General features: G+C 41.3%; 1 protein-coding gene across 1 annotated transcript; it reads right to left on the reverse strand.

Moving 5' to 3' along the window:
• Positions 1–666: 666 nt before the first annotated feature.
• On the reverse strand, positions 667–22741 carry txnrd2.2 (thioredoxin reductase 2, tandem duplicate 2). The gene is made up of 17 exons (XM_005472983.3): positions 22614–22741; positions 21020–21085; positions 20881–20937; positions 20633–20777; positions 20227–20301; positions 19432–19510; positions 18558–18620; positions 18337–18407; positions 15055–15074; positions 13562–13653; positions 13292–13466; positions 8823–8959; positions 5640–5735; positions 4923–5015; positions 3712–3783; positions 3272–3369; positions 667–3060 (listed from the first exon to the last, which is right to left on the reverse strand). Exons 1-17 carry the CDS (start codon positions 22687–22689, stop codon positions 2937–2939), a joined length of 1539 nt encoding a protein of 512 aa, XP_005473040.1. The 5' UTR covers positions 22690–22741; the 3' UTR covers positions 667–2936.
• Positions 22742–22779: the final 38 nt, after the last annotated feature.

The raw sequence follows: 22779 nt of genomic DNA on the forward strand, positions 1-22779 counted from the left end.
AGCTCAAGACCTGAAGTGACAAAGGCCTCGTGAATGTCTGACTCACAGAGAACTGTCAGTGCTCAATGGGCTGGATTAAGACGGAGCGTAGGACTGAGCGCACCCTGGCATGTTGACATGTTCTACTAAGTGCATTTCAAGGTGGATTTAGCCTGTTTGCTCTATTGTGGAGCAGCAGAAGAGAGACAATTGTTAAATGGGGCTGACTATTCTTGAGACGTTGGGTGAACTTTACTCCCACTGTCTGGGTTAGGACTGACACCGACTTCATTCCTAGGGTGAATGAGGCTGCTGTGGATCCTGGGGAGGTTCAGGGGTTTTCGGAGAGCTCGGTCCTTAACCAAACAAACACAGTGGAATTTCTGCCATTGTTGGTGCAGAGGGTTGAGTGACAGGGCTGTATAGCAGAGGTGCCTGTCAGCAGAGACAACTCAGGGTCAAAGTGGAACCATCCCTCGTGACACTGCTTGATATTAACACTGAGCCACGGAGGTTATTTTCAGAATAGACGAACAGAAATTCAGATTTACACCGTCACTAATATTGACTTTTTTAAGCTTAAACATTCACCAAAATTCTCCAATATCCTTTTAAAAATGCTTTCAGGTGGATCTTTCCCCCTTTCTGTGACCAATGAGTCATTTATTTAAGGCACATAGCAGTAAATCAATGGGCATCATTATTTTATTAGGGACAGTGCATCCAAATGTATTATTACTTTACATATAAATTATGTATCACAAAGCTTTAACAGAAAATTACACTTCTCTATTTACAGCTACTAACGTTTGCAGCCAGGTGACATCAGACCTGCACTCTCCAGTTTTGGCTTTTAGTGCAGGTCATCATTAGCTGGCTGACCTGAAAGTTGAACCCTGACCCCCCGCAGAGCACAGCTGAGGCTAACTGGTCAAAACTTTGGCCCAGAGTGACTGATCAGCAACGAAAAGAAATTATTTAAGTTGGACAGAAAGATTTAGTAAAAGAAAATACTGACCATTTCATTTTTGTGCGTGTGAACAGCCGTACTGTGTGTAAAATAACAGAGCAGATGAGACAAAGCAGAAGGGAAGTGGAGGGTAAAAAGCAAACAGACATTACAGTTACACTGATGGCCTCAACGACTTCCCTCACGCTGCCTTGGGCCCACCCTTGGGGTCTCTGAAGTGGCTCGTTAAGCACAGGAACATGGACTCAATTACCCCGGGCACCGCTCAGTGTTGCGTTGTGTTGGTAGGCTGCTTGGACGGTTCTGTCCCCCGCCCCCTTCCCCTTCCCAAGGCCCCTGCCATGCAGTGCCGCAGCATATGAGCCCTCTGTGCTCCAAGTGATAGAGTCAAGCTGTTCCTGCTGAGCGGAGGTCAGGGTCCTTCAGTCAGCACCTCAGCCCTGAACAGAGCACACAGGAATCCCCACCACCACCCCCACCCACCTCATCCCTCCCTAACCAGGGCAGAAACTCACTTCTCTCTCGCTCTCTCCTCCAGTCCGGGTCCAAATAAACCTGGAAGCTCTCTCTCCTTCTCTCTTTTTCATCTCTCCATCTCCTGGCACGCTGTCACTCCCCTCATCGGAATCATTAATCAGACTGGGCAGATTAGACTTCAAATAAAAATAAACTACCCTGAGCAGCCTCCTCTTAGGCACCTCCATTTCTGTAGCAAAGCCTCTTTATTGACAGTCCTCCTCCCTCCTCATCTACTTAATAAACCCAAGATGTCTACGGCAGGCAGCAGGTTGAAAACTTGAACACTTTGGCTGTGGGGGTCCATTACTGCTTTATTGATATAAACAACTCACCTTATCTTCAAAGGTGATGACTCTTGAGAACTAACCTGCCATCCATGTAAATACACAACAGATAACCCTTATCAGCTTGGCTCCAATAAAGCCAGTCTGCCTTCCAGCTTCATCCAAAAGCACATATCTTTTATAGGGATTAAAGGGATTAAATGTGCAGCCTGAATGTATTCAGGTTTATGTTTTATCCACTGACTATCCTGTCTTTCATTCTTGGCTCCTCTCAAAAGAAAAAAAAAAAAAGAAAGAAAAAAAAAAGGGGGGGAGAATTGGAGTACAACAGTGCCGCCTCTGGGTGAGGCTGAGTATTGCAGCTGTAATAAAGCTCTCACTCACAGCACTCTAATTAATAGCTAGAGCTCTCCGTGCCTGGGATGTGGCATCCATACAGCTTTTGACAGCATGCACTGGTAGTTCCACTGCACTGCTTCCATGCATGTAGATGGTGGAGCGCACAGAAGGGAAAACGAAAGGACTCTGCTGGGCCCTAAACAAGCAGGGGTGCCCCGGCCCAGGAGTTTGCTGGCTGACTGACAGGCGCCCCGTCGACTATTTGTGTGTGTCCATGGGAAATGGAACTGTGTCGCTGTGGCGAAGGCCCTGGGGCCATCCATCAGTGTCACGGTGGGGGCGGGTGGGGTGTATGGTATGTGTCACCTACAAGACTAATGGACAGGAAGTACAGCCAGAGAAACAACAATATTTGCAGAATATATATATATTCAGAAGAACGCTCGGACCCGGTCTACATTTCTCGTGCGGTTTCAACAAAACTCTCACCGCAGGCCGTAATCCTGATTGATGAGCCTGTTTATTTAAAAGACGCTCGCTCTGTAGCGGGCCTCTCATGAACCTCACATCTATAGCTGGGTGATTTTACAGCATGTACACAACGTTTGTGTAGATTGTATGATAACAGTTGCGGTTATCACTTGGTGTGTCAGTGAAGATAACCTGCATCACCAGCCTATGAAGAGACATTGATTCACAGGTTTCAGCGGAGTAAACAGCGGGCCCTCTAGAAATGGAGAGCTAGGAGGAGAACGAGGAGGATAAACCTAGGCTAACTAACTTTCTGCTTTCACCCCGAGGATCCTGCGTGCTCACTGTGTGTTCAGAGACCGAGGTGCTTAACCTCAGCAGCCAGTTACTGTGGCGTCCAAGCCAGAGCGCTTAGTGATGTGGACCTTGACCACCTCCTCTGCACAAGTGGGGTGGATTCCAACTGTCTGTATCAGGTGAGAATATGTCGCCCCACACCTAAAACACAAAAACAGATAGTCCCTTCAAGTTGCTTTTACTGACATTCGGCATGGAATCACCGTATCCTCATATTTTGTCTCATTAAAAAAAAGACTTTCAAATCAACAGTTAAATCCACTGAGGACCACAGGAAGGTAAAAATAGTGTTTGTAGGTCCATTGTAAAGGCTCCTGAGAGTGATCAGAGGATTGAGGACGTATTAACTTACTGGAAGCCCATAGCAAAGCCCTGTGCGACTTCTCCAGCATTTGGACCAGTGAAGTGCAGACCCAGGATCTTCCCATTGCCACCCTGCTCACATACCACCTGAAGCCAAGAAGCCATTAGTTAGTCAGCTGCTATGTGCTGTGTGTGGGTCATTAGTCAGACCAATGATTATCTTTAAGGATCATTATTATGATTTAGTTTGATGGAGCAAGACAAGTGGAGGCTAAAGCTTACTTAGGATCGTGAAATTTCTACCTCAATCAATCAGACTATTTCTTGAGTCAGTGCTTTACAAAATGACTTTTGAGCAGCAGTATGATGTTCACTACACTTATGCAGTCATAGAACCACCACTTTTCACTATTTGTAATCTTTGCATTCTCAAAAAGATATTATACAGTGTTTAAAGTACCAATAGAAAAGTCTGCAGCTGAGCCTTACCTTTATGTAGCACTGGCTGGCATCACGCTCTGCAACAGTGAATTCTAGGGGCTTGTAGAAAGCATGGTAGATCTATACATATCATATAAAAAGGAGAAATAGAAATATATAGAATTATTTGAAATCAGTCTAAAAGGCAAGAGTCATGATGAGTGCAACAAATACCTGAACGCTAATACAGACTTTGTTTTTTAAAATTGAGAACAAAAAATATATCAGGTCATAGGTCTGTAGCCTCTACTGTACTTTGTCTTACAATTAAAGTCTGCCTAAAAGAAAAGCACTCTCAGTGCTGGTTTAAGATGCTGATTGGATTTCAAAGTCCTCACAGACATGTGCATTAGCGCGTTTCATTCTACCGTCGAACGTGCCGACACAAGTCGTGAGGACCGTGCAGCTGTCGGGGCCCGGTGCTGCAGTTTCTCCTCAGATCTCAGCCTGCCTGTCGTCACCCCATACGCACCTCAATCAGGCCTCCTGCTCACCTGTCACTCACCTCCAGCAGCACCCAGCTCAGCGGCTAAACCGTTTGTCAATGATCTTGTGCAGCTTTTTGCCCATCATCTGGCACACGCTGCACGTACACAAACAGATAAAATATGGCTTTGTGTACCTGTGTGTGCTTAGGTGTTAGAGGCCATTGTGCTTTTTTATAATGCTGAATGTTGACAGTAACGAGCCGCTGGGCTCTGCCAGTGTCATTCTGTTTGAGCGTGTGTGAGACGCACCTATTCATCGAGTATTGTCACAGAAAATAAGACAACAATGGAGCGAAGGTATAGACACAAATGCAGTTTGTTGCCACAGCAGTTGTTACATTAACAAATGGTGTGGGGAGACCACCTTACAGACCACTTAAATTAAACACATAAAACTTATATTAAATTACCTTTTATGTCAAGGTTAAAGTTATTTTGGTACCATCAGTGACATCTTAAGTAATCTATAGGTTAACACACTTAAGTCACATCCTGAGTGAGGTTATTTTAGAAGAATGCTCAGCTCTAATCTATTTAATGTCTTTAATCTTAGTGCTTAGTGTATTTTAGCTATAAGCATCCAGCAAGGGACTGTAGATATGCTTAGTCCTGCATATATTTATTCACCTATGAAAAATAAATTAATGAAATGTGGATATATGAAAATACTCCAAATCCATTCAGAAAGTATTTTACCTGCTGCCATGAGCTGCTTATAGCTAGAAATCTTACCTCTATTCCATCTTTTCCGTGCCTTTTCTCAGCCTCTTCCTCAGACAAACCTACACAGCTGTACTCGAGAGGGGTGAACACTGTGGTGGGCACCTGTCACACAAAATAAGCACACAAAGAATTTAAAAAGTCCAAGAATTAAAATGTCTGTTCTATCGTGGACATCGTTTGGGTCGGATAATCTCAATACTCTGCTTTTTATTTCAAATTTTCAAAAAAAAAAAAAAAAAAAAAAAAAGAGAAAAAAAAGGCTAAGAATGCTACATTATACAAATAGTGACACATTTCAAACAGATTAATATGGTGTGAACATTGCATCAAATAGACGGCAGCTTATTAGTCTTGCTCTTGTGTTAGTCTCTTGTAGGATGCAAACCCAAACAATCATAATAAAGCCTTCATTAAGACTTGTTGATAGATGATAGAGTATACATAGGAAGAAGAATGATGATGTTTTGGAAAATGCTGACACATTATGTTATGAATCATATGGGGGTGGATGGGGGAGTACATAAGAGACTCCAACCACGGAAACAGCAGAAATGATCATAATTAAACACAAATGAGGCATAATGTATAGATGCAAAAGGCCCAACAAGCAAGAAAGATGCTCTGTGTGTGTGTGTGTGTGTGTGTGTGTGTGTGTGTGTGTGTGTGTGTGTGTGTGTGTGTGTGTGTGTGTGTGTTTGTATTTTTTTGCGTTTCTGTGTGTCTTACGTTGTCGTAGTTCATGAGTTCAGTGCTTTGACCGGCCAGTCTGTGAGCCAGAAGCTTTCCAGCTTTAATGGCTGTCGGGGTCAACTCAGGACGCCCCTAAAGCAGAAGAAAATTTGAACTCAATGAATCTGTGTCTCTCACACTCTCTCACACACACACGGCAAATTAAACAGGCCAGCTCGCAATCTGAGAAAGTAAAATAACAAATCTTTAAAGGCCCACAAGCAAAATTTGATACTTGTGACGTCCAGTATACGAGTCCAGCTCCTGCAGCTCCAAAACACCCCGGCATGCTCCACCCTGACAATCTAGCTGAGTGTAGGTTGTCATTTTTTAGACTGAGCAGAAACGGTCGTAATTACACGCAAATCTACACTCAGCTACTGAGGTGCTGTTTTCTTGCCCATCGTACGGCAGCATACCAGTGACATGCGAGTTCAGACAATTCCACTTCAGGCTCTTGACTCTATAAGCCAGACATGCAGAACTTCACATGCAAACTTTATAATGCATACACCAATGATTTTTCTGTATTCAGTTAACAATAATGCAGCACAGATTCAAGGGCTCATCTACATGTCCTCCTCACATTCTGTGCTCAGACTTTTATTCTTGCCTTTATCGGGTTCTCCTGCAGCACAACAGGTGGTCAGTCTCAGCTGTTGTTTTCAGCAGTGTGTCTCGGAAATTTAAGTCATCTTAGAAATCTCCTTTTTACACCAGGCACATTAATACATTAGCACAAATCCACAGAGGAAGAATCCTGAGTTAGGGAGTGACACAAGTAACAAGTGCTACACCTTTAAACTGTCTCACTCACTTACAAAAAACAATCTCTGCTTTTGTGCTTTTGCATTTATTGTTTTGGAAGGATGCCAAAAGAGACAAGCGCATAACTCCGGATACATACACAGACAGACGAAGAACTGGAGTGAGCAGGAAACAGTAGGGCTGCAGGGCAATTCTAAAGGCATGACTTCGACCTGTTAAATTACCATCACACATCCTGTTGTCCAAAAGCATCTCCTACAATGTATGCAGCCGTGCTCTCTGGTATTCCAGTAAGTGTTTAAACACCAGACGGCATGCGTCATTATAATGCATTTCTTGGCACTCCGATGGAAGGGGGGAAGAGAAAAAAAATCAAAGTGCTGGACTAATTGGGAGGGATATCAATCCTTGAGCTTTTCAAATGCTGTGTAAAGCTGACTGTCAGTTTAGGGTGCAGCACAACTGATCACAGCCAGCTGTCAATCAAAAAGAAGCTCTGCCGGTGTGCGTAACAAGGCTTGGAGGCAGGAAGGAAGTATACAGCTGGTTGCGTTGGGGGTGGGGGGTGGGGGAAACCAACACATTCGATGCGGCAGGTTTAACTAGTCTTAACATGGTTGATTCAGTTTGGAACACCCAGTGCTGGTTATGTTAAAGGCCAGCTCGCTGTACACCTTCACTTAATCAGAGTTCAGCTCAGTTTTGTAGGTGAAACTGAATGAATAAAGATGCAATACTGTAATATAGAAAAATGAAATGAAAGAAGAAGCTGTAGAAATTTTAATCATGCAAATTATTTGTCTTTTTTTAAATGACTTTCAAGATAGAAAACATATGCAGTTTGTAAAAAATTATTCATTCAACTGTTTGTGTTATAGTACAATGTGAGAAAAGCTTTCTTTTCCTGGAGGTTACTCTGGACCTGCAGTTACATATTTGGCATGTACGTAATGCACAGAGATCAACTTTGTCCACCCGAAAGCGATATATGGCAGAAAGAGTTTTCAAACTATACTTCACATAGGAAATATTGCTATTTGGTGCAAAGCGATGCATTCTGCGATGATGCATTCTGCGATGATGCATTCTGCGATGATGCATTCTGCGATGATGCATTCTGCGATGATGCATTCTGCGATGATGCATTCTGCGATGATCATGCAGTAGAAAAGGGCAAACATCAAAGCGATTCAAGTTACTCATTTTAAACATATTTTTAGGAATGCTGAGTAAGCCTCAGATTGCCTGAGGGGTCTGGATGCTTCTTTATGCTCAAGTAGTACGATATTTTTAAAAAAGCACATTTTTGGCAAAATGAAAAAAAAATGCTGTATTCTTGCTGTTAGTGAAGACTTACATTTCAGAGCTTTTTAAACATAAGCTGGCTTGTTGAAGTCTTACAAAAAAAAGGCTTCTTGCTGTTCTTAAAGTTTTACTAATCTGATCTTGTGTGTTGTGGCTGTGAAGGTTTATTTCAAAAATAGTCTTTTTGCAGTTACTTCCTTTAATCTCGGCAGGTTCAAATATTTTGTTATCAGCATTCATAGTTTCTGTGTCAGCAGTAATCAAGTGTTTACTTACTTTTTTCTTCTTCTTCTTCTGTTTTTTTTTTTTTTAAACATTCACCATTCCAGAAATTTTAACATCCACAGTGTAATGTCTGGACAAATTTACAAAGTAGTATTTATAATAAGGGAATGACTGTAAAAACTTTTTTACATTAAATCTTTATTTTTATATTAGCAATTATTAATTGGAAGTTAGTACATGTTCAATTTAATTTCTGACTCAGGATATATAAAAAATACAAAAACCCAAAAGTTTCTATAGTCAAATTGTAATTTTGAAGAAACTAGAAATTATTTATTTTCTATATTAAGCTGCTTCTTACTTTATATTTTATTTATATATTACTTAAATATAGTTTTATGTATTTCATAGTGCTTTTGGTCAGTAGTTTCTTTTTTAAAAGTAATAACCTACCAAGAGAAAAGTAAGTCCATTTTGGTGTCATTTTTAAATGTTATAAATCTGTGAGAAAAGATTTTGCTTGAAAAGCTGCCAGTTCAGAGAGACTCTTGACCAACCACTTAGCATAGACAGTTCCAACTTTAGCTTATCTTCTCTCCAGTAAACACCAGTATAAGAAATAATAGCTGAACCATTTCAGTCACAACAACCAGCTCATACTCTGCCGACATACAATGATGTGATTATCACAGAATTACATTATTTCATGTTAATATTTTGTGAACATCACAGAACTGAGGCATCTCTGGGCCAGCTGTTTAAACTATGCAAAGTGTTATACATATACAGTCTATTGGGATTGGTGTGGACTTTCAGCCACTGTAGCATAGTGCTGTTTCTCCACTTTCAAACAAAGCAGTGTCTGCTGTTGACAAAGCTTACCTCACCGATGTCACCGAAAGCGTAGATGTTTGGCACAGAGGTTGACTCATCAGGACCTACGACTATTTTCCCCGTCTCTTTGTTGAGCTGAACACCAAGCTTGTCTAGGCCCAGGGCTTTGGTTTCAGGAGCTCTACCTGAAGTTATTAAGAAATATTAGAAAAAAAGAACAGAGGGGCATTATTAAATTACTACTGCATATGTATATACAAAAAAAACCTCGCAAACAGATTCCCATTTTTATACCCGAAATTTCAGCCGTTACACTGGACTTCTGTGAGCAGTGAAAAGACTAGATACTAATAAACTGTGTGCTTACTTAATAGTTCAATTTGGCAGCACAGAAGCAGTAGAACACCAAAAAACAAAGACATTTTTAAGGACCTTGAACATCTTTAATAAAATTTAGGAGAAACACATTAAATAATTGTATTAGCATCTCAAATATGATAATTTTTCCATTTTACATCACTGTATATTTAATATCTCTACGTTTAAGATTGACTTTTATTGGATATATCACACGTCTTTAAACAGTACCATTACTGGTGATTGGAAGGCAAAAACTCGACGTCTGGTCAGCTGATGAGCAGCTGTGCATGGGCATCCCCCTCATCCCTTGGGACATCCCAAGGTGCAATTTCTGACACTTCCTGGGGGACGGCTGACTGATGCTGTCAACACCAAGTCTCCATGGTGATGGAGCATGGACCACATGCTCCCCCATTCTCAGCATAGCTTTTTGCAACCTGCATGGGTAGCATAATAAACACCCAGTCCTTAGGTGCCCATGTAGATTCTATCGGACAGCAAAAATAACAAACGCCCGAGACCCTTTTTCCTGGCTGGAGCCGAAGAACAACGTCCTTCCCCTTCCTCTCAGACTGGGGGGGTGGGCTATAGGGACCTGTCTAGGGCTCTACAGCATGTGTGGCTTAATGGGATTGAGAGCACAGAGAAGGAGGAGTCAGGGAAGTTAGCCAGTCATTACTTATTCTCGAGAGACAGAATTCTAAATATTTTCCTGTCCTGTGAGACCCAAACACTGCAATACTCGTCATTCTCGAGTTGGAATAACTTGTAGTGAATTGTAGCAAAACTTAGACATTGTATCTTTTTCCTGTTTAAATGAGCTTTTTTCAATTCAATTTTCTATTTCTTAATTTCTGTATTATTAATTTATTTACAAGTATAAAGTAAAACACTACAAACTAGTTGTAATGTACAAATGTATTTTATTAACGACTTAATTTATTAATGTGTGATTTCAACAGTGTCATCACATGTGACATGAGTAATTTAACTGCATTTACTACAGCAACTCTATTTAATATTTGCATTTAGGAATGAATAGATTTATAAATACTTAAAGACTTTTTGACAAATCTGTGGCTGAAGGCCATGAAGAGAGATGGCTGAGACAGCTGGAAGATTAGACCTCTCGAGAATCTTCAGAAGTCAACAGGTAAAACTTAACCAGTTAGGTTTAACAAGTAGTTTACACCAGCCTGTAAATGTGGTAATAAAACAGTATATACTGTAGAGTGTTAGACAATATTTAGGAAGGTTAAATTTGACTGTTTCTCACTTGTTTAGTCTAGTTCTGCCGTAAGTTTACAAGGAGACTTCTGATAATGATCTATATCCTGTTTCAAAAGATTAATCTCTCCGACATAAATACATATCTGTCACTGAGTTACTGTATACTTTATAATCTGAAATATTTTCACACTGGAATATTTTCCCATGTTGCTTGTCTGTGTTTTTCCATTGTGTTATGGTGTCATGATATCTGTGTGTGACGTTTGTGTATTGTATGTACGGTCGGCAACGTCTGTCATCTCAGTTGTGGGCAACTGCAACCGACAAATAAAAGCACTTGTCAATCTCTTCTCAATCAATCTAAAATGAAAAACTGTCCAAATTGGCCTATAAAAACCAATTATCAATAAACTCTGAGCGGTAAGTACAGACTCTTTATATATCTGGCCTTTATGCCTGTAACTGCACAAGTTAAAATAAGTTTGGATGCTTTTCTGATCAATAACATAAACCATATAAACAAAGATGAAATAGATGAGATTATCTTGAGGCATCAGGTTATACAGAGTAACTAGAAAAAACAGAGCACCTCAATGTATTTATTCTATAAACAAACTAGAAATTATAGGTGTAAAACTCATACCTAACACTATAATGTGACTGCCCATACTGTATGTATAGCTTCTGGTCTCACACCATACTGAACATCCTTCTACTAAAGACCAATTTTCTCATTGAGTATTTTAGTTTGCGTGACAGAAGCCTGTAAGAACACAATGCTTTCTGCCAACCACAGAACACGGTCAGTGGGTCGAGAGCTGTTGGTCAAATGTGAGCACATGTAACCTTTTACAACAATCAGTCTTCAGCAACATTTTAATTGAAATGTGATGACAACTGTGGGCTTAGCTGATTATGTTGCCAGCACTTTTAGTCAAATCGGATCAAATTACACTCATACAGGCGCAGTGGAGCAGATCAGCAGTGTTAAACTGAAGACTTACAAAGAAACTAAACTGAAACAAAATCTCATAAAACAGAAAAGAAAAAAAAAGGAAATGTTTCCAAATGACATCCTTGAGCAGTGCAGAGGACAGTGAGGAAGAAGACTAATGTGCCCACTGTCTGTATGCATGACAGGAAATGTGCAAATGTTCTGTTTCCTGGTGTGTTTCTATGGGCACACCTGGACAGAGGAGCGGCGGCCATGAGGTCAGGAAGGAGCGGGGGAAAGGTGGAGGGAGGCATGGCCATAGAGAAGGATGTGGTAGACTGTGGTGATACGGTCCCCTGGTCGCCTCTGGCCTTTAATAACTCCACAGAGGCCTGGGACTCTGCCTGGCCTCTAGTGTAAGGCAGCAGTAAAGGGAAGTGGCCTTGTACTCATAACTCCTGCATCCACGCATCAAAGAGCAGAAGCTACATTGTTACTGGTTCTCACTTTACTGTATGGGAACAAAAGCTGTCATTGATATAGATACAGACCTCAGAGGGGTTTCAGCTAGTGGCACCAAAAGAGAGGAAACTTCGACAATTTCTGGAAACCCGTTAAAACTACGGTGTTGCTGCAAATAGTGAAAAATGTGAAGAGGATAAAAACAAGCTGAAAATACGGAGGTGTTTAGTGTACGGGGAATTGGGACTAAATTTTTACACTTTGTTGAGATCTAAAATGTAAAGGCTTTGAACTCTAAACAAAGAAGGAAACATGAGCGAAGCAATGTCTCACACATGTTCACAAGTGTCTGCTGATGCGCGCGCTCAGTGGAAACATTCACACCATAAGTCTAACGCTGAGAGGACGACGTGGGAATTCAGTCGCGGGAGGGAAGAAAGAACGTCATCTCAGCTGCAGGGTCACGCACATCCTCGTTGCTGTCACACGCACTGAGCCGAGGGATCCCCCTTCTCTGTCACGCAAGCACTCAAAACTTTTCAGGTCAGTTTCTTGGAAGCAGAGTGTTGCCTTTTAAAGCATGCGACACAAACAAACCCACAGTTGTGGCCCTGACGGACGGTTGTTCCTTCCATTGTTACTCATGCTGCTGGTATAACAGAAGTGAAATGATAGAATACAGTATGAATAGATGAGGAGGAGGAAGAGGAGGAGGGCTGCTGGTAATGGCAGGCGGAGGGTTACGAGTAGGGATGGCAGTGACAGATGCAAGGTTGGTTTCCGCAAGGTTGGCACGGGCAGGAAGGAGCAGAGATAGAGAACAAAGAGGGGAACGTAGTGACCCTGTGCCTGGGTGCATCCTGCCCTTCTGCAACCAGAGAGCCAGGAGTGGGTGATTAACACTTCCCCTGGCCATTCCCATCACTCAGTCTTTATTACTTTGTTTTCAGCCTTGATTCATGTGCTATCTGCTGACACTGCACTCTATTTTGGATGACAGCGAAATCGGTGGCAGTGAGAAAACAGTAACACCAGAGTTTCATTACAGGGATATGTGGTTACACCCGAGAGACTATTGAATGTAGTCTCAGTAAAAGCTCTACAAAATAGAGAATAAGGAGTTACACTATACTGCTAAAAGTATTCACTCATCTGCGGTCACATGCATATGAACCTGACTGACATCTCATTTTTAATAGATAGGGTTTAATATGATGCCATTGCAGCTATAACAACTTAAATTCTTCTGGGAAGGCTTTCCAAAAGGTTTAGAAGTGTGTTTATGGGAATTTGTGACCATTCTTCCAGATGCACATTTGTGAGGTCAGACACTGATGTTGGACAAGAAGGCCTATGTCAGGCCTTCTTGAACCTTAAAGGAAGGCTCACAACAGTCAGGTAGAGGTCAAGTCTTGAATCTTTATCCAACTTGTGTCAGAATCAAGTCAAGTCAGTAAGCACATAATGAGTTTCTAACTCTCCAGATCTCCATTTGATCTTCAAGATGTCCCTCGAACACACACAAACTCACCAACTGCCCATAACACGGAGTCAAATGTGTCCTTGTGCTCACTCCCTGTCTGGGTGTCAGTCCAGGTGACCTGCAGGGCTCCTGAGGAAAGTTTGTCTACTCTGTTTGGGACAGATTTCCATGCGAACCTGGTCCCATGGGCTTCCATGTAGTCTGTCACTAGGCTTGCCATTTGCTGTACAACCAAAAGAGAACATCCAAATTCAAACATGGCAAAGATTTTCTATCACGATGCCCAGAATACACAGAACCTGGTTCAGAGAGCAGTACCTGATCGAAACCCCGGAGGGCGATGCTGCGAACCATCACTGTGGTGTCCAAGCCAATGCCTTTGAGAAAGCCTGCACACTCCAGAGCTACATCTGAGCAACATCAGGTTGAGGACTACAGCATATTAATTTTATTAGATGCCAATCTTACTTTTCATAAAGGCAACAACTTCACCATTTGTCAGCTGATCATCAGCACACCTTACACCAGTGGTTCCCAAACTTTTTTTGCCAGGCCCCCCTTTTTTTACAAGAAAAATGTTCGCGCCCCCCACCACCTAACCCCCCCCCCTCCCCCCCCCCCGCACAAACACATCCTCCAAACACACACACCCATATTTTGTTTACAAACTCCATTGCGGTTTATTTCACACCTCAAACATTTAGTAAACAATTAAGCAAATACAAGTAAACGGCAATAAATTACAGGTAGTAATAAAATAAACTACTAACTCTTTTACGCTACGTCCACACCTACACGGTATTTTTGAAAACGCAGCTGTTTCTATGCGTTTGGGCTTTTCGTCAACACGTAAACGGCGTTGCGATTCACCGAAAACGGAGATTATTTAAAACTCCTTTTTTGCGTTTACGTGTGGACGAGGATTACAGAGTTCGTCACGCCATGTCAAAGGTATGTGCCTCTTTTCACGTCACGCTGTGCGCCACGTTATTGTTTACATGAGATGAATTGCAGAATGGCAGATAGAGACAAAATACTGTTACTGTTAATCTGACTATCTGCAGGTTTTACACGCCTACATATACACACGCAGTTACTGTCCCTGCATTTAGAAAGGCAGAGGCGTCACGGTGTGATTATTTTACGTGTAGTTGTTTTTTTCCGTGTAATAATATTCAACATTGCTGTCAATACATTTTTCAAAAAATGTCTCTCTGTGCAAAATGGGTTTAAACACATAAACAGCTGTGGGATACTGTTTGTCCGTGATTTGAACCGGGGGAACAAATTACGGCAGGATCAGCCTGATATTATTTGTATCCCGCTGTAACTTTACTGCATAAAGAGCTAACATGTCCAAAATGTCAGGAGTAGTTAGTTATTACAAGAAGTGTTTGTGAACTAAAAATCAAGAATGTGGGATCCTGTTTGTCCGTGATTTGGAGAGCCCAGCGCTGCTCCCGACGCAGGGAAACTAATTCTGCAGGGGAGACCTACCTCGGCACTTGTGCAGGTGAAGCCAAAGGGAAGATATGCTTCACCATATTTTCTAGTCTTTGTCTTAGAATGAAGTCGGTTTGGAAACATATTTGGCGATGCTTCATCTCCTGCTTTGCGTTTATGTGGGAGCCCCGTAAAAAACCTGTCCACAGTGTCCAAGCGCTCTTTTTTTTTTTTTTTTTTTCCCCTTTTCATACCGCGCCCCCCCTGCAATGGCTCTGCGCCCCCCTAGGGGGCGGGCCCCACACTTTGGGAACCTCTGCCTTACACAATGGGTTCATTTACCAGCTCTGGGGCAGACAAAAGGATACAGCTGGCTCCCACCACAAGTCTGCAAAACACAAACACAGAGAAGCTCTTAGCAAAACTAACAATGCAATAAAGATACATTTCATCATTTGCGCCGCTCACTTTGGCCAAATAAAACAAAACCAATCCAAAGCTAAAAGCTCAAAATGTTTTTACTTTAAATCCCTGAATCAGACAGGTGGGGAATTTTAAAACTTCATAACCTCGCGAGTGAGGACGTGTGAAGAAAATGCAGAAAACAGCGACAGTAAAAACTATGTGTGCGCTGTGCTCGCGTGTGGTCCAGATGAATCACGCTTGTAATCACGCTGAGATCTGTAGCGTTGAGGAGATCTAATTGCCGGCGTTTAGGCTAATCCCCGCAGATGGGGTGTGCCATGTTCGGGGCTCAAGTCCACACATCTTCCTGCTGAGTGAAGGCTATCACCCACATGGATGAGGCCCCTTTCAGCATCACAAAACAGACCTTCCTCCCTTACGTCTGCTCCACATGACAGCTCTGGTTGCCTGCGGCACATCCTACCCTTGTCCGTGCTATCACTAACCACTGAAAGCATCAGTGCCCATGTTCCCCACGTCTATGCAATGCACAGCTGCACTTAGCACGTATTGTGTAGTAGCTTAAAGAAGATTAGGCAAAGAGGTTTAGCTTGATTCCACACTTTCATCACTGAGAACCTGGTTCCAGCCCCCAACCCCCCATCACAACTCTTCTTCTGCTCCATTGTGTTTGACAGTACGTTAGACTGGTCTGTGCAGCTGCAACACATTCATTTAAAAATACAAAACATTCTTTAAAAGGATGATGATGATTTGAACCTTTACAACCCTACTGACCCTCTTCAATAATGGCAACATTTGAGGGAAACCAGAGGTTGTGAAATTCACATCAGCTTAGTAAACGTGCATTAGGTTCACAGGCCAGAGTATCACCATGACTAAAAACAAGAAACAAAAAAAATCCAGTAATAAAAGGAAAAATTCAAGGCATTTAATCTTATTTAAAGTAACAAGTTGGAAAGGGAGCCACCCAAGAAACATGTACATTTCTTGAGGCTTGGCTCCTGATCGCAGTGGTAGCGTGTTGATGGGGACTCTAGCCAAGGCCTTTTTCCTGAGGAAGTAGCTGTGCTTTCAGCGGTCGGTGGCTGCCAGTTAACCTTGGGCAGCTCTTCAAAAGCCAGGGATAAGATACACTTTTGGATATTTCTGCGTTCCTGTTGAGAATGTCGACAGATATTACTACAAAGGACTGTAGGAGTTTGATATTTTTTATTACAAGCTGCTTACTTGTCCTGAAAGCATTTCAGGTTAGCCACATTGTCCTCTCCTCTCACATGTTAAATTACTGTTGTTGGTGAGTCTTACAAAGGTTACAGCTGGATTACAATGTAACAGTATGACTGCCTTTAACTAGCATTTCAGTATTAAAGTCAGTATTAAAGTCCTCTACACAACAACAGAATAACTGTGCATTTTAGCTTCAACTGTTTTTTCTGCAATTCCTACTTTTTATCAGAATAGATGTCATTTAAAATAAAAGGTATTTATGAGAATAATGCAAATGTAGTACTGTGAATTTACTGTGGATGCAAGTTAACACTTTTTGGGTCAGTTTCATAAAACTATGTGTTTGTACAACAGCAAAAATACTAAAGCTATGCATCAATGTGGGGAAGTTATAAAGGAAGTTATCATTCTAACTATGAATGGATGTAGATAATATTAATTGTGAAAAAGAAATGTGTTTTTATACATGTTTTTTGACTTTGACTTTTGGAAAGTAATGTTAAAACACATTCTTTGAGCCCAATTATTGCACTTTATTGCAGAGCTATGCGAGGGAGGGCTGGTATTTAGGTTACAGCACAAGGATATACTGTTGACAATAAGCTGGCCCAAAAGAGGACCACTGACCTTGACTTATACAAGTGATGAGGTATCGAGTGGGGATTTGAAAATTCTCCAAAACCAAAACGGTGGGGTTTCTATCTCAAGATAAATTAGGTTTTTACCACAGACTTCCTCTCAGTTTGAGAACTGCTAACGTGAGTGATCAAGTGACAGTTTTGTCTCTGTAGAGAAGCAGGTATCGTATGTGGGTCTATTCATGACAATGTTCATGTTTCATTCTGACATTTTGTGCTCTGCAAGTGTGTCATTTCTCTAAAAGACATGGAAGTCCTCTTCATGCCACATGTGGTCCACTACACAACACAGAACAAGGTTAGAGCCACTACAAAAACCCAAATACTGTGCCACACCAGTATCATGCTCACTGTTTTCCTCTGATAGCATGCTGATGGCAGCCAGGTAGGGCTGGACTCTGGCCCCGAAGCCAGATCTGTCATTTGTGTGTGTGTTTGCTTCAAGGTCCATTAGACACCCATCACTAGCTTTGTAACCCCCTTCTACACGAGCTCTGCCTCCAGCAACAACCTCCCGGACGTCACCTACACAGCTGATGCCTCGACAAGACAACACCTTCAGCTCACGCTACAGTCTGTGATTTAAGTTCCTGTTGCGAGGAAGCTAATGCTAATGCTAATGCACAGCTGTCTGCCTGCGGGGAAGTCGGAGGACTCCATTAACCAACGCTCTCTTACATCAAAGGACTTCCTGAGCTCAAGTGGTCTCTCTGAGTGGATAATTCAGTTTCACAGACAAATATTTGATGGTGTTTAACAAGACAACGCAACAGGTTGCTACATTTGCAAAACCAAACCAATTAAATTTAAAAAAAAAAAAAAAACATATGTAAATATGAACAGTTAATAACTACATGCTTATGTTTATGTGGAGCTTTAATATCGGAACAATTATTTCTGCTTATCTATCATCACGAAGCAAACAACCTCCGCAGCCAGGTACACCACAACCACTAGTCACCATCTGCGTGATGTGCCAAGAGGAAACGTCAGGGAAAGACCAATTAACCAGGTGGTGACAGGCACTAAATGGCTGGATTAAAGGGCTTGTTCTCTAAAGGTCAGGATGCACACTGCTAATCTGAATCATGAGGCGAGGACAGGCTGACAGGAAGGGAGAAAAACAAACTGCATGTCCCTGATGAATGATTACAGTGCGTGACAGGCGAGATGTGCCATGTCAGCGAGCAAGGTAGCTCGGTGGGCAGAGCGGCGATAAAGCTGCAAAGGTTGGAGATTCTATTTTCACTGCAGCGTTATGTATAGAGAATGATGACGATAATCCTATAGTTAGTTGGAAGCGGCAGCAACATGGAGGCCACATACTGTATGAGATGTGTGTTCGTGTGCGCTCACGTTTTTCCAGGAGACTTCTTCAACCAGAATATGTCGTCACTGGTGATGCCATGCTCCGCTGCTCCAGGAATCTGCAACCAGAGTTAAAGCTATGAACAAAAATATCAATCTATCAGTCAACAGGTCTGCAAATAATGTTAAACACAACAAAGGGGGAACAGTTTCCTTTTTGCTGTCTGTTAAGCCTCGAGTGTAGCATTGTAGTTCTATGGCATATTTACATTAGTGGGGTATTTGGGCCGTCCACCTGTGGCGATCACAATGTTCTTGGCAGTCAGGACGGTCTATAGAAGAGGAGAGGGAAGTGATAAATAACAGCTTTTGTTCATTTCCTTCAAAACATGAGGAAATGTCAAATGAAAGCAAGTGGTCCCTGCAGTATTCAGCATTATGGTGTTGATGGAAGCGGCGCTCTTTGTGAGTCTTCCATATTTTCCATCATATATACAGGGTGTACCCCACCTCTCGCCCTATAGTAGCTGCGATAGGCTCCTGCCCCCCCGAGGACCCTGATTTGGATAAGCAATAGAGAACGGATGGACTAATGGATATATACACACGATTACATGCTCATTTGAAAAACGACTAAAATTTCAAATGTGTTTGAGTAAAACTCAGGTTTCAGACCACTGTACACGCTCCATTTCTGACATATTTTCTCTGTTCTTGACTGCGTATGATGTTAAAGATAGAGCATCTCCTTAATATGATCAAGTCAGGCTTAAAGCTCTTAATGGGAGGACAGAAGCCCCGTCCACACGCTTGTAAAATCTTTTGTTTCCAAGTAGAAGAAAGCTGGATTAAAAGAAAGAATGGCAGCACAAAGGCTTGTTTTATTGATTGATGAGGGACAGGACCAAAGGTTAGTATAACCTAAACAAGGCTTATGTGGAAATTATAACAGATCCTCTTTAACAAGACATTGAAACTAACATTCTTTTACTTAAATGTACATTTTATAATATACCAGCGAAAACAAGAAAAATTAAACAACTTAAAGAAATACTGTTGACATTAACCTGTTAAAATGGGATATATGCCACACGTTATATTCTCAGTAATCAACATCCAGTTTCAGTTAATATTGCAGCCCACCTCCTTCCCTGCTTTACTCAGTCCTCTCACAGTGTGCTCATCCACCAGACTTCCTTTAAGGTTCATATATTTCACCTTCCTGCAAAACAATATATATATTTTTTACAAAGTATTAAATAATGTTTCTTGAAGCAGAACATGAAGCACCATAATTGGACCTGCTCAAACACTTGCATGTTGTATCTGCTTTGTCTGTAGTTAAAAAACATCATCTTTTGGCTAATTGTTATTAAAAAAAAAAAAAGAATTCCTATAAGTAACATTAACACTCGAGCCCAAACAAATGATCTCACTGGATTGAAAGCTTTGTGGTTGAAGCTTGGGCACATTCACACACAGGTTAACACCTGTTTGCCCTACAGCCAGTCACTCTATCAACATGTGGTCACTGACGATCAATCCTTCAGCTGTGTGGTGTGTGTAACAGAAATGTACAGCCTTCAGCAATATGACGCCATGAAGAAGAAGAAAAAAATGGAACTAGGCCGGTCTGTAAATATTTATAAGTATCTTATGGAAAGTATAGAATGGAAAATTAACAGGGAGGGATAAAGAGTGTCACGTGGAAAACATTTCATATCTATTTTACGCACTAATTATTGTAGACAATCAAAACATATGCAGTTATATTAAGAGTTCCACAATTATTTCAAATATGAACATTTATTGCTGCAAAAAAGCAAATAGACTGTGAGGAGTGACTCACTATGTCCTTTACTAAAAGAGTTAACTAACTGAAACATAATTTAAATCTGTAAGTTAAATAATGATAACAGCTGATCTGCTGTCACTCACTTGTCCTGCAGTTGAACTCTGTGGCCCCAATTTAGCGACTTGACGTGGTTTTGAATGGCCTCAGCCATGGTGGGCCTGGAAAACACACAGAGGTAATACTATAAACCAACCACAGCACTGCAGCAATAAACAATGCAAAGAGGGAAAAGAAAGACCAGACTGCTGGGTTTTTAAACTTTTTAGAAGTTCTTTTTTAAAGACAGACCGATTAAAGTTTTAGTGCATTTTTTTTTAAGGAAATTTGAACTTATTGATTAAAAATTAATACAAACTTGCAGAGGAAAACAGGACACACCAAAACCTGTCTTACTGTACTTACATCACTAGATGGTGCCACTGAGCTATTCATTCTGTGCTCCTGTCTCCAGTTAAGACATAAGAGCAACTAAGCTTGGGTTCGACCTACCAGTCGTGGGAGATTGTGTCTGGGATCTGCCAGCCATACTTCTTAGCATCTTTGACAGCAGTCCCAAGTAAAGCAGCCTGATGCATGAGCTTCTTAGGAATGCATCCCACATTAACGCACGTACCACCAAGACCCCACTTGGTACCTGTTACACAAAGCACAATACACTCAGAAATCTCACACATGAATCTCAGTGCTTCAGCTGGTGGAAATAACTGAAAAACTATGCTTGGCAAAATGGATTTCACCTTTGGCAGATGGTTCCACATAATCTAACACAGCCACTTTCTGTCCCAGTTGTGCCGCTGCAAAATGTTATCATATTGTTAGCAGGTTCTTCAAAAATGCCTCTGGAAAAATGAAGGAATAACAAGGATAACACCTCACCTTCTTTGGAACAGGCAAGACCTCCAGAGCCCCCACCAATAACCAACAAGTCATAGTCATACTTCCCTGCATGAGAATATTAAATCAATAGTAGACACAGTATAATTATGAAGGGTGGGATGGTTAGGGGGATTGATAAAGCATAGTATTGTGATATTTTACATGGGGATATAGCAACAACAAATACTGATATTTTAAGAAATATCAATTTTATTTTAAGAAACTAAAATACTGCAAATTGCAGGGTTCATCTCACACACCGAGATAATAATAGCCAAGCAAACTTACATTCAATCGGCTTAAATAAAAATACATCTAAACAACCTAATGACTCAGTCACATGAGTGCAAAAAGAACAGCAACCTGCTTGCATCTACAAAAAAATAATAAATAATAAAAATGGTGGCTGACTCTTGATTGTATTGAATTTTTTCACTTATTGTCAATGACTGGAACTTGAGGTGAATTGTTGGCCACAGCTTGAGGGTGTTGCACGCTCAAGACCATTTGTGATTCCAAGGTGATTGCACAGGTCACCTGATAGGAGTCAACCTTTCTGCAAACAGCTGCAGTCTGACTTGGACTGACTCGAGAGAGAGTCAAAGGTTTGCAAATAATTGCTGTCTAATTTATAAATGCAGACAGAATGAGTCTTGGTCAATGAGCACTAACTTGAGGGGTTTTGACTCAACCCTGACTGCCAGCTAATGGTATTCTGGTCATGCTTCCATAGAAAAGGAAGACTGAGTACGTGTGAATTTCTGTCTGTGCAAACAGCAACCGAAATGTGATTTTCAATGATTTATCACAGAAGATTGCTGTATGGAAGCTTGACCCCATTCAGTCGCAGACTGCAGACTGACTTATTGCAACATTTATGGCAGGTTTTCGTATCAGTGTTGCTGGTTGCCAATCACATTTTGAGTGAGTGAAGTGTTATGATAGCACTGTTTTGTGGGGTGTCTGGTGATTCCTCTAACAATTATGTTATCAGTAGGGTTGTGGATCTGTTACTGTTGTATTGACAATAAAACACTTTTAGCTGTACTTCTGTACACCGTGACACTGGATTTGCAGGGAGGTACAGCAGTCTACCTTCCTTTCCACTTGAATTATTTTACAAGACAACTTTAACTATTAACATTAATTATCATTATGCTGAAACGTCGTGTCTGAATTTAATCTTAAAGTAAACATTCTGTCATTATTCTTACTGACAGTATAAATATTCCCATGCTATCATGTATTGAGACACTAACTGTTAACTAACAAGTGTTTGAACAACTAGGTGATGAAGCTCCTGTTTGGTAATATCAAATTCAACGAGTTCTCAGGAATTAGCCACTTACTCATCAGTGCAGTATCTACCATGAAAAGGAGCGTTTTCCAGTGTTACAAAAACTAAAGCTGACATAAAGTGACCATGAGTTAAATAAGCTACAGAAATAACGCCGATAACATTAAATAACAGGTCTTCCAATGTTGCTGGCGACATTTTTCGTTCTGTCTGTTGACAGGAAAACGCTTTCAGTTGTTGATACCATCAAATTTAAATCTCTGTTCATGTAGTCCCAACATAATAATTTTACCTCACCTGTCAGTTTTCTTGAAAATATGTGCAAACAATTAATCCTTTTCCACCGGTGTCTGCCTCCGTACAACGCAGCCATGTTGTTATTATGAAAGGACCCAGAACGGGACGATGGTGGCTAGAGACATGCCTGCAAAGAAATACTGTACCATTATTACACCTGCGTTTC

This window comes from Oreochromis niloticus, linkage group LG12 (assembly GCF_001858045.2).
Source record: "Oreochromis niloticus isolate F11D_XX linkage group LG12, O_niloticus_UMD_NMBU, whole genome shotgun sequence".
Lineage (NCBI taxonomy): Eukaryota > Metazoa > Chordata > Actinopteri > Cichliformes > Cichlidae > Oreochromis > Oreochromis niloticus.

Excerpts from the sequence above, each read along its gene's own strand:
- txnrd2.2 (XM_005472983.3), bottom strand. The coding sequence starts at position 22,689 with ATGGCTGCGTTGTACGGAGGCAGACACCGGTGGAAAAGGATTAATTGT. Across the intron at positions 21,086-22,613 it reads ATTTTCAAGAAAACTGACAG|GGAAGTATGACTATGACTTG; the intron begins GTGAGGTAAAAT and ends ATTCTCATGCAG. Across the intron at positions 5,736-8,822 it reads CTTTCGGTGACATCGGTGAG|GGGCGTCCTGAGTTGACCCC; the intron begins GTAAGCTTTGTC and ends CTTCTGCTTTAG.